Consider the following 13,071-nt stretch of genomic DNA (forward strand, 5'->3'; position numbering starts at 1 on the left):
TAGGATTAGACACCAAGGGTCTGTAGTTTTTTATATGCTGTTGCCAGTATCATTCACACTTCATTGATTTCTATTTAGAACAAAATATCCATTTAATTTAGTAAGTTCCCATCCAAAATTGTAGATTTGTAGACCAACACGGCAGCTAGATTGTACATGGCAAGATCCCACAAACAGCAATGAATTGTCAGTCTTGTGCTCAAGTCCTGGAGTGGGTCTTTAACCCTTGACCTTCCGACTGAGGCTAGAGTGCTATCACTAAGCCAAGTCTGACACAGCAGGATCATACAACTTGAAAAGAATATTGCAACAAGTGTAAGGATTTTTCAATCCTTTTCACAAACTGATTAATGGAATTTCTTTATAACCTTTTCAGCTACTAAACAGTAAAATGGATGGACTGGGCTTGGGCTAGGGTGTGATGACTTGGAACGCATCCATTACTCAGCAGAGTGATCAGTCTGTTTGAAGACCAATTGATGGCTTATTTTTTATGAGCTTGTATTCAATCAAAAAACACAGTCTGATTGCACTGATCCCAGTGTTAACAAAGTGAGGTGTTCCAAAGCAACTTTATTGGCCTGCATTAACCCAGTTTTACTGTTTAAAACTGAGATTTTACAGAACTGCTGGGAGAGCTGTGTGAAGGTATTAAAGATAATTGTTTCTAAAAATAATATATTTGCAGCTTGTGTAGGGATAAATTACTTTGTCTTTCCTCTAAGTTATAGCAGTTATTACTTTGCTGTCCCATTGAAAATAACCTCTTGACATGTACACCATTGAAATATCACAGGATTACTTTGTTACTGTACTAAAGTAATAGATTTTGTGAAGAAAATCATGAGGTTGCAGGCAGGTTAAATAAAGCAATGAAAGGTTGAATATATTTTTGAGGTAGCATTTTAAAATAATACGCTTGTAAATCCTGTCTCCAATCATTCCCACTTTATTTTTTTAATCAGAATGGCAAATACTGTAAATGCTTAACTGACTACAGTGGAAAGGTGAGAAAACATGTCCCCACAGTGTACATAACAGAATTTCAGATGAAAGAGGAAAGAATAGTGTCAGGAAAAATGTGGTGGAAAGAACAATTTGGTCTTGGTTTCGGACTCTGCTGTACCAATTACTTAATCAGTTCAAGTGAACAGAGTCTATAATGTTGAATGTGAAGTGATCTGACAATTATTAAATGAAGACCCTGTCTTATCCTTCAGTAAAACTTTTCTAACTCTTAATTTTTTTATTTAACTGAGTGGTAGCTGATGTCATCCCAACTGCAATATTCACAGCATTTCCCAAGCTGGGTATTGAAGCATGGGCCCAAAATTTGCTGGAGCGGCATGCCCCGTTGGTTAGATTTCTTCCCTCACCCTTCAGCTCAAAGGTTTTTTGCACCGCAAATTGCTGGAAGTGCAAGCTAATAATGAGTCATCTGGGACTTTTGTGAACAAGAAATAAACAGGAATGATGGAGAAGGAAATAGGGTGAATTAGAGTCAAATTAGGTACTGAATGAGAAATAAGATTGGATTCAGAGTAAGAAAAAAAGAGAAAGGAAAGTAAGAAAAAAATTAAAGCATTTAAAATTCAAAAGATTTTAAATCTTTAACAACAATTTACTTACCTGCAGGGTGAGACTCCACAGTTTCAATTGTTCCCTTTCTGGGCCGGAGAGGTTGAGAGGCATTGCAGAAACATAAATTTAGTCAATAAAAAGGGTGCTTGCACTGACCTGCCCTAACTTCTGTAGCGTTGATTGCCTCACTGTTATTCTTACTGCAAACTCCAGGCCAATATGTTTTTTAGTCCTTTGCATTAATAAAAGTTTTCTGCGTAACTGGTTCACGTTCCCTTGTATCTCTTCAGTTGGTTTTGTTTTGATTTGACAGGAGTTTCACAAGTTGTTTCTAATTCTTGCCAATTAATTTCCAGGTGTTGTTGTTGATGCAAAGGATCAAGAGTTCATACTGAATTCATTAACGGGCAATACTTTGTATGTGGTACGTGTCATGGCATCAACAGTGAAAGGAGGCACAAACAGCTCTGAAGTTAATTTTACTACTTTAAATTTTGGTGAGTTATTAACTAGATAAAGTTTTTCTCAAATCTCCAAATTAAATGCATTACTGAATAATCAATGGCAACTTGCATTCTAATGGCAGCATTAACTGAGTAACTAATTCATTTAACATGTATTCTGAGATAGAAATTGCTACTTTTTGTCAGAGCTGCAATTGATTCATTATTGGATTAGAACAGGGGGTGTCAAACTCATTTTATATGGTAGGCCTGATCTGACATCTTGGCACTTTCAGCAAAAGTTATTTGGACGCACTGGGGTTTTGCCCGTTTTTTGGGTGTAAAGTAGGTGCAATGTACCTGGGTGCTAGGTCCTGGATCTAACATGAGGCCTGAGGCCCAGTTTCGGATGATTCTCGGACACAGGTGAGATCCCAAGCAAAGAGCCGGCAGTTGAGACGTGGACGAGGTTGTTTTGTGGGGTTCACTGCTCTTAGAGAGGCGCAGCAGCTTAAGGCAGTGCCAAGCGCAGTTGGAGCTTGCGATGTAAAGTCGGAGTGTGCAATTCTCCGCACGCAGAGAATTCTCAGTCTCTGTACCCATTCACCTATGGGTGGAAACAATCTTTTGCTATTTACCTACAGTAAAGTCCCCAGGCTTCACACATCCCTTTACTGGCTGCTCCTCTCTCAGCGCCGCTCCCACTCGCCACATTGCTGCTGCTGCTCTCGGCTCTGCAGGAAATGCTAGGCCACACAACCCCACCCTATTCCCTGTGCCCTGATTCCCTTTCTCCTCTCTGCCCAAGCCTCAATCTCCTGACATTCCCCGCCCCCCGCATTCTCTAGTCTTCATCTCTGCTCCGAGCTGTCCTCGCCCCCCTGACACTTTCTCTCCTGCCCCGAGTCCCAATTTCCTGGCCCCTAGTCTCTATTCACCCTTGCCCAGCCCAACCCAAACCCGTACAAATCCCGCTTCATTTCAATCTCCCCTACACCTGCTGGTCCTGTTTGCAGTCACCCCTAAGCAGGTGCCTCTGTTCTGGCGGGGGCTTGCAGAGGGGGTGGGCACTGCTCCAGCACAAAATTTAAAAGGCGTACTTCTCCTGGACTGTTAAAAGTAGTGCCCGGGATATTCATGTCTCATTATAGGTGACTTTGCAACCCTAAGCACAGCGCACCATGGGCCGGATAGAATTATTCCGCGGGCCATACGTTTGACAACCCTGGATTGATTAGAGAGGTGGAAGGACTTGAAGGTAGAGCTGCTGCTTTTTTCCTACAATCTACAGGCTTTTCAAACCTAAGTTTGCTCTCATTTAACCTCTGCTCTCAGATTTAACTCCTTTTCTCCTATTTTAATGCTACTGATGTCCTGTACTATGTGACCTGGCTGTTTGCCAAGGTTTCTCAAGATAATTTCTAAAATGTTAAGTAAATCATTGGTACAATTGATATTTAAAAAGAAGTAAATACTCGTGATCAATTTGGTTCATGGTATAATATAAACCAAGTCATCTGGTAAAAGTAACCACAACAGGCTTTCTCTCAATAATTCCAATGATTCTTAAATGTTTAAAAGTTTACACTCCTATTCATTTTCTTGTTTGATTTATCGCAACATCTGAGGAACAAATTAATTCTGGATCTAAAATTAATAGTAGATAAACATAGATGAAATAATTTTTTGCGGTAGAATTTTTTTGTAGTTTTTTTGAAAATTTACCATTAATTTAGATTGATAACACCATTTTTTTATCAAGTAAACCTTACAATAAGTAACATTTATAAGCTTTGTAAATTTAAAATCATTACCCTTGCTCTTCCTACTTTTGCATTTTTCTAACCATGTATTTCCTGCAGATTATCCCAAAAGTTTTCTGGGTGTCCTTGGGTTTCCATTATTGATTTTGATATACAGGAAACTTTCTGGTATCCGGCACTGACTGGACCGAGCTGGTGCCGTACTATCAAAACTGCCGTAGAAACCAGCACTAATGTTAAAACATACGGAGCTTTTGAGCTCTGAATCAACAAACCCTACAGCTTCAAAACAGTCGGCCGCAGCTTAAAAGTGTCTCTGTAGCTAAGCAACAGCTTCAGCTAGACCTTGCAGAGCCTGACTGGAGAAAAAAAAAGCAACGAGAAATAAAAAAACTTATAGGAAACGGCTCCTGAATTTTGCCGGTAGATAGAGCTTTCCGGACATTTAACCTCCGGTTAAACGAAAGTTTCTTGTACATAGATTGCAATATGACAAGATTCTGCTTTACTTTTTTAAAACATTTAGATGAAAAATACCTCTAGTTTCTTTGTGTATTTAATTAAATTGAAGCTAATCCTGTAGTTTTAACCTTCATAGTTTGGTAGAGTTCTAAACAACTCTACAAATATCAAACTAATTGTTGTAATAATTGAATGTTTAACCTTCTCCAATTACAAGCAATTTTCCAATATTGTCCACATATAAAACTGTAATTTCCCACTCTAAATTTACTATATGAGGTACTTCATAAAGTTCATTTTTGTTTCCCAAATTTAACTAAAATTAGTTTGGTTACAGAAGAAATGAAGAAATCTTTCTCATCAGTGCATTCATGTTAGCTGATCTTTGTAGCTCTGCTTTGCTCCTCCTGGGTTGTGGTATTTAAATGGAAATTCTGCCTTACTCTAATCAATCACCTATTTTCCCTCCCAACTCCATTTCTCCATCCCATGTCCAGTCCTGGCACCTGCTGTGTTCCTTCTGCCCTCCACCCGGAAGTCCTCTCCTAGTACACATTGTTCTCTGGTGCTGGAAGTCAGGCATTTTTGACATAATTTTCAACTTAATCGGATCCAAACCTGAAACATTGTGAAATGGTCATTTGTTGTTTTTGAGCAATATTATGAAAAGTGATTCATTCATTCAGACAGGGTACTTGTTAAGTGGGGTGACTATTATTTCCTTGGCCCTCAGGATAGAGCTCAGTGCTGGTTGGTCTGCAATGCTGTTTCTTTTTAAACTACCAAAACATCAGATTGTGGAAACAAGCAGCAAATTTCTTGTGTTTCATTCATATAGAAACCCACCCAGTACTTAAATAGCCAGGCATGTGTACAGCCCAATTTAATCATAATTCTATTTTATTTGATATTACTTCTATAGGAAAATTATTAATTTCCTTCTACGAAAACATTAAACACACTTAATAGAACACTATGGGGTCGATTTTCATTAAGCTGTCGGGAAGGAGGCGGGACTACAACTTTCGGGTTTTAGTCCCGCCTACATCAACGTCCGGCCAATCCACACGATTTTACCTTGATTGACCTTGTTGAGCCCACCCAGCGGGCTCAGCAGGCCAATTAAGGGCCACCCGGTAACAGGTGACGTCACAGACTGAAATTTCATCTGTCAAGAGGTCTTGACAGATGAAATATCAGTGTTTAACAGCTGTTTGAAGCTGTCAAATACTGACAGTCTGACTTCTAACCTGAATCCTTCTACACAGACTCAGTTAGAACTGTCACCGGCAATGAAAGCTGAAGGCTGTCACTTTTGACAGCTCGTAGCCATTTTGCTTTCAGTGCCGGCTGAGTGATGGACTCCCGAAACCTAGAGGAAGAAAGGCTGTTAAGGTAAGTACAAGTAATTTAAACTTCTTTACACACTTAGACACACCAAACACACTTACCTTTGCATTCATGCACCCATCACTCACCTGAACACCGACATTGTGACCCCTCCAAGTCCTTCAACCCGACGGCCCGCCTGCTCTAACCTGGCGTGGTTTGGAGCCGTCGGGAAACCCACACGACACCCCACAAAATAGGGATTAGGCTAAAAACTGCCTGTTAACAGGCAGTTAATTGGCACTAATCCCTTCCCGCCTCGGGTCGGCGGGTCCCAGTGCGGGGCGGGTACCCGCCTCCTGTGAAACTTGCATGGAGGCGGGTTTTGAGCGGGATAGTGTCGGGACCCCCGATTTCGGGATTTCACCCACCCCCCCCCCCCCCCCCCCCCCCCCCCAAACATGCCTGAAACCCTGCCTGACGGCTCCAGGAAAATCGACCCCTATGTATTCTTGTTCTAAAATCCAAATTTCTAAGTTGAGGCCTCTGTGTTGGCATAAATACTGTCTACATTGAAAGTTATTTTATGATTTATTGTAAAACTTTCTACAAGTAGTAATGTTAATCCTATTTTTCTTCTTTGCAGCAAAAGGTGAAATTGAGGCAATTGTGGTGCCCATTTGCCTGAGTTTCCTCTTGATCACTATGATGACTATACTATTCTGCTTCAACAAAAGACATCTGTAAGTATAATTTATTTAGGGTTAGCGGTGTGACTTGCAGAACCTTGTTTTAATCTATTGGCAAGTGTGACAGCCTTTTTAGATCACACTATTCATTTTTTAGCTGGTTAGAGTTCACTTGAGCACTGCCAGCCCTAGCCCCTTACCTGGCCTAAGCTTCAGGTCACCTATTCCCTCCCACTTTCCCTCCACCCCCCCCCCCCCCCCACCCCATTATGACTCATTCCATCCATTGCACCAACCTCGAGGCTGCAGCTTTGTCGCTCCCTCTCCGGTTTAGTCTTTAGTCCCAATACTCTGATACCTTCCTTGGCTGCATGTCATGCACCAGAACCAGGCAGACTGTCCTTCTCCCACCAATTGCGGTGCCCACCTTGACCCAGTGCATGTCACTGTCATCTTGTTTTGTACCTTGTCCTTTAGTAAAGTTCAGAACCAGTAATTAATTGAGTACACAAGTAAAGTAGCATGCATAAAAACTATACAGACCTAATGGGAGTCAGAGAAAAAACGATTGAGAGAGAAAAATAGTCACAGACGGTTAAAAATAGTCCCAGAAGCAAAAGGTAAATAGTGAAAAACAAACAAAAATAGAGAGGCACAAAGGATTGACGAGTGGCAAAGAGCAAGAAAAACAGTTACAAGAAGAGAGACGTGATTTTTGCAGACAGATAATGGACAGAAAACACAGAGTAGGAATAAATAGGTCATTTTCGGGTTGGCAGGTTGTAATTAGTGGGGTACCGCAAGGATCAGTGCTTGGGCCGCAGCTATTAACAACCTATATTAAGGACTTTGGTGAGGGGGACAGAGTGTAATGTTTGCTGACGATACAAAGCTAGGTGGGAAAGTAAGTTGTGAGGAGGACGCAAAGAGGCTGCAGAGGGATACAGACAGGTTATGTGAGTGTGAAAGAACATGGCAAATGGAATATAATGTGGAGAAATGTGAAGTTAGCCACTTTGGTAGGAAAAATAGAAAAGCAGAATATTTTTTAAATGGTGAGAGATTGGGAAATGTTGGTGTTCAGAGGGACCTGGGTGCCCTTGTACACGAATCACAGAAAGTTAACATGTAGGTACAGCAAACAATTAGGAAAGCAAATGGTACATAACATAAGAAATAGGAGCAGGAGTAGCTCCACCATTCAATAAGATCATGGCTGATCTTCTACCTCAACTCCACTTTCCTGCACTATCCCCATATCTCTTGATTCCCTTAATATTCAAAAATCTATCCATCTCTGTCTTGAATATACTCAACAACTGAGCCTCCACAGCCCTCTGGGGTAGAGATTTCCAAAGATTTGCCACCCTCTGAGTGATGAAATTTATCCTCATCTCAGTCCTAATTGGCCAACCCCTTATTCTGAGACTGTGAACCCTGGTTCTTGACTCCCCAGCCAGGGAAAACATCCTCCCTGCATCTACCCTGTCGAGCCCTGTTTATATAAAAAAAAAAAAAAAAAATGTGTATGTTCCAATGAGATCACCTCTCATCTAAACTCCATAAAATATAGGCCTAGTCTACTCAATCTCTCCTCATAGGACAATCCCCCCATCCCAGGAATCAGTCTGGTGAACCTTCGTTGCACTCCCTCCATGGCAAGTATATGGTATGTTAGCCTTTAGTAAAAAAGGATTGGAGTATAAGATTAAATAAGTCTTAACTACAATTATATAGGGCCTTGATGAGATCACACCTGGAGTACTGTGTACAGTTTTGGTCTCCTTACTTAAGGAAGGATATACTTGCCTTAGAAGGAGTGCAATGAAGGTTCACCAGACTGATTCCTGGATGGGGATTGTTCTATGATGAAAGATTGAATCGAATGGGCCTATATTTCCTAGAATATAGAAGAATGAGAGGTGATCTCATTGAAACGTATAAAATTCTTAAGGGGCTTGACAGGGTAGATGCTGAGAGGATGTTTCCCCTGGCTGGGGAGTCTAGAACTAGGGGTCACAGTCTCAGAATAAGGGGTTGGCCATTTTGGACTGAGGAGGAGAAATTTCTTCATTCAAAGGGTTGTGAATCTTTGGAATTCCTTACCCCAGAGGACTGTGGATGCTCAGCCATTGAATATGTTCAGGACAGAGAACGATAGATTTTTGGATATTAAGGGAATCGAGGGATATGGGGATAGTGTGGGAAAGTGGAAGTGAGGTAGAAAATCAGCCATAATCTTATTGAATGGCAGAACAGACTCGAAGGGCCGTATGGACTATTCCTGCTCCTATTTCTTATGTTCTTGTGGCCATTTAACAACAACAAATACTGCTGTGGGGCATAAAACTTCTGTCATATCCTTCAACTCGCTGAGAAATGCCATGGGAGATCCACTAGTTTAATTTCAAAAATCTTTTCTTTACAGGATTAAGAAATATGTTTGGCCTAATGTTCCAGATCCTGCAAATAGCAGGGTTGTTGAATGGTCATCTAGCACTGGAAATCTCATTCAGGTATGATTTTTCATCTATGACTATACAACTAATAGCTTTGGGAGACGATTCAAGAGATGCTGAAAAGCAATGCAGTTCTCTACATGTTTACTGTAGACAACAAAAAATAGTAGAATGACATAGTGACAAAGTAGTGCACATTAAAATAAAACTAGGTAAAAACAATCCACTTAGGAAACCATTATATTATGTTTATTTATCATGAAAGATGGCCTTGTGATCCAAGAGGCATATGTGTGCAATTGTTGGCACAAGTTCTATTTGATCAGCTGTTGCTGCTGGTCTGACCAAGGTCAAGTAGCTAATGCCTAATGTTTCCTGGTGATGTTTAAAATGCACCAGATATAAAAGTGGTCAGTGGCACTCTTTTTTGCAAGAACAGGGATATTACATTACCTTGAGGGGAATATTTTACAATTTCACACTCCTGACACAGAACTTCAAGCAATGGGACTGCCTATTCAAAATTCATATACGGAGGTCCGTTAAAGCAACTGGGCAGGAAATTGTGCATGCTGCAAATTGAGCGCACTGACCTCCAAGCATAAATTCCTGATGTGTGCTGTCATTACATGAAGCTCTACTTGCAGAGTGATAAATCATAACATTTCCCCAAAGATCAGATGTTCAGAATGTGTTTATTGAGCTGGGGACTATCTAGTAAACAAATTAAATTTGTAGACATGCATGTATTAAACACTGCCTAGTTGGTTGTGTCTATGGCAAATGGAAATTTAATCCATGATATAGAACTTAATTATTTTGGACTTGTCTATAGTTCTGTTTGCTGTAAATGCTATTTTGGAAATGCTTAAAGCTTTAGCATCTATTGACCGTCATTTATTTTGATACAGGCACAGATTGCTGCAGAGTTCCCATTGTAAAAACATGTTTGGTAATTGCTGATCACTTGCAAAAAAAAGACTGCAAACAAAAGATGTGGGCATGTTTGTAAATTTGTAAATAGGGAGGGATACACTTCTCATACATGTGAGCTGTCTTTTAAATAATTCAAACGAATAGTCGTGTATGCAATAAAGGGGGAATTTAAAACATTGGTTAATTTTAATAACTAGATTTTATAATTGTGATGTAAACTTACTTTTCTCCCAACATAGCTGGCAAAGGATGTGTAACTGAAAGTTGGTCATTTATCTCATCTACTGTTTACTGAACTTTGCTCTGCAAATTGACTGCCACATTTACCTACATAAAAGTTATTGTACTTCAAAAAAGTAATTAATTGGCTGTGAAGTGCTTTGGGGCATCCTGAGGATGTGAAAGGCACTATATAAAATGCAAATTTGTTCTTTCCTACTAGAGTGCTACTGAACTGAGTTTTCACTGACTGCTGTTTAATTTGATAAGGATCTTCATTTGTGTTGCATTACTTTGATTATGTGTTTAGATTATAAATGTCACTTTTAATCACACATAACTTCTTTTTTCAGCAGAACACCCTAGGCCCAAAGGAACCAATGAATCTCGATGGCTTTATTTCTGATGTTAGTATAATTGAAGCTGAAGCTGATGCCGATGATAAGAAATACCTGTCTAATGAGGATGAAATCAAGCAATTGACATCCTTGAAGAAGGAAAAGAGTATGTCAGAAGAGCACAGCAGTGGTATTGGAGGCTCCTCGTGCATGTCATCCCCTCGACAAAGTGTTTCAGATAGTGATAGTGAGTCAGCACAGAATACTACAAGCACAGTCCAGTATTCAACTGTATTAGTGAGTGACACTGGCTACAGGTGCCAGCAACCATCAGCACAGGCTTTTACAAGATCGGAGTCAACCCAGCCACTATTGGAAAATGAAGAAAAGCCTGATGAGCATGCATATGGCAATTTTGGAAGCTGCAGTACAGAAGTAAAAAGACAGTATTTTAAACAGAATGGTAGCATTGAGGAGACCGATTTAAGTGAACCACATCCAAATGAAGCAGAAAGCCTGGGTGATTTGAATGAAGACGACTTACTCAGATTAAATCAAATGGAAGTTTCAGATCAGAGCTCAGACTTGGAGGGATGCTGTCCAATAGTGGAGGAGTTCCCAAGCAGTAATGACCAAACTGTTGTCAAACTGGAGTTTTTGGGATTTAGTGCAGGTCTGGAAACTGATCAGCAGAGTTACATGCCTCAGGCTGTGAAACACAAGAGTTATATGCCTCAATCAAAATAAAAGAAGTCTACCCTTTTTTCTTGTGCTTGAGATGAAGCAGCTCTTATTTCACAGGCCACATGTCAAAGTTGTGAACTGTTGTTTAATGTTCACGGCTATCCTAAGTAAGTAGGCCTAAACAATCACTTGTAATTCAAGTATCTGTGGTAACACCTTGGCTTACTGAGAAAATTGTATCCAAATACCACTGTGAATATTTTGTTTGCAAAATTGTGGACAACAATTTTTGAGGATGAATTATTTTATTTTCTGGTTTTTATCATTTTGTATTTTAAAATGCTAGCCTGGTGGAAATGCTACACTTAGACACAGAAACAAAGCCAGATCATTAGTGTACTTACAAGGTAGTCATATACCAAAGAGAGTCAGGCAGCTGATTGGTTTTGTTATTGTGAGGCAGGGGAGGGAGGGTATATAAAATTAATCTAATGTAGGTTTTCTTTAAATGCATACTATTTTGGATTTGTTTTGATGTTCTTTCAGGATTATGACAGTTAAGTTTTGAATTTTTTTTAGATTCCCTTGTCAGTGTTAATTTTTTGTTAGTGTACGTTCTTTTTAAATATTGTAATATACAAGGTATTTTACTTTGTCATTTTTAATTTTTATTGAAAAAAATTACAACTATATTATGAAGTCACTATACAGATTTTTTTATAATTGGAAGTATTGCAGTGTTCGGTGGGTTCATAAACGTAAATTCTGCCATATCCGATTCTATCAATAATCTACTGAACATTTTTGAAACTGGTAGAAAGCACATTTGACTTGGAAGTCACAAGATAAATCTAAGCACTCGTGTTGTCAGGTCATCATTTGCCATAACAGACTTTCAGTAATTATTGTGAATAATATGTACCATCTTGCTTATCCAGTACCCTTGACTACTTAATAGGAATGCTGTTATAATCTTCGAATAATTCTTTTTATTTGAAAAATAAATCCCAGTGAATATGGCTAGTATCAGTCTAGATTTTAACACCTTTAAGGTTTAGAGGTGGCAAAAGCACTACAACCATTTCTTCTTTTGGAAATATATTAACCAGGTAAAGAGTAGGGGGGTAAATACCAGATTTACACTACTGTAGCTATATGCCTTAAACAACAAAAACTATTTTTATAATATGTACAGTGTTATCTTTCACACTTTATTTGAGATGGGGGCAAGAATGCAAAGTAAGACCTGCATAAACCACACAAATACCTAAAATGTGAACAAGAACACTGGAGCAGTGAGCATTGTGTTCAGTGGAATGCAGTAGTCTTGAGTTCTTCCAAACTAGGATGTGGCTGCATTTTGAGGTCTCTTGCAACTATATTTGTAGAGGTGGCAAAACCATTACTTATGTATACAGTATGAGGTATAGTGGAAGGCTTAATAGTGAAGTTTGAATGTAAATTTGCCACGCACAGTTTTTAAAGGATGTACGCCACTTAAATATTCATTATAATCAGTGTTGCAACACTTTAATCGTGTTCTGAACAATTCATCCTACTCAATTACCATAATATAAGCTATATCCATTCACATTACCTGCTAAACTAACACTAAAACATCTGCTTCAAGCCAAAGAATTTCAATCATGAGCGCTGCTAATAGAGTGTGTGTGTGTGTGTTAGTTAATTGCACACCTCAAGAACTTGATAGATAAGTGCATTACAAAATGTAAAAATAATTGTACTTGCCACTTAATGGACCACACTGCAATGTTCAAGGCTTAATTAAAAGTTAACCCAGTTCCTTCACTTGTGCTTCACTATCCTAATGGCTAGAGCTTTTCACACTATTGAAGGGACTCTTGCTATATTTCTTGTCTGTTTTCTAACCGCATAAGAATCAACTTTGAGCAGATAGCCTCCGAGCCAAAGGTTAGCGTCCTGATGACATTTTGTATCCATGTATTGAATTGAAAAGAGTAAATTATAATCAACATTGTGGTCAAAATATTGCTGGTTGCAATATTTAAAGTGAGGATTTTTAAAAAACTGATACCTTTTCTTTGACTATGCCCCTATTTTAATCTTGCTGGTACCTTATACAGGTAGACTATCCTTTATCCGAAAACCTCGGGACCAGCCGAGTTTCGGATAAAGGAGAATTTCGG

General features: G+C 39.3%; 1 protein-coding gene across 7 annotated transcripts in view; it reads left to right on the plus strand.

The window, feature by feature from the left end:
• il6st (interleukin 6 cytokine family signal transduce) overlaps positions 1-12,712 on the plus strand; it is a 79,369-nt gene extending 66,657 nt beyond the window's left edge. For 6 of the 7 annotated variants that reach the window (XM_085971949.1, XM_085971920.1, XM_085971902.1 and 3 more), the window contains exons 13-16: positions 1,938-2,078; positions 6,225-6,321; positions 8,696-8,783; positions 10,235-12,712. In XM_085971949.1, the coding sequence (XP_085828075.1) occupies positions 1,938-2,078; positions 6,225-6,321; positions 8,696-8,783; positions 10,235-10,966 (1,058 nt within the window). In that variant the 3' untranslated portion in view covers positions 10,967-12,712. The remainder of the gene's footprint in view (positions 1-1,937; positions 2,079-6,224; positions 6,322-8,695; positions 8,784-10,234) is intronic. The other variant, XM_085971911.1, reaches the window with a different exon arrangement.
• Positions 12,713-13,071: the final 359 nt, after the last annotated feature.

This window comes from Somniosus microcephalus, chromosome 2, assembly GCF_052327205.1.
Source record: "Somniosus microcephalus isolate GS21.2 chromosome 2, FLI_Smic_1.0, whole genome shotgun sequence".
Taxonomy (NCBI): Eukaryota; Metazoa; Chordata; class Chondrichthyes; order Squaliformes; family Somniosidae; genus Somniosus; species Somniosus microcephalus.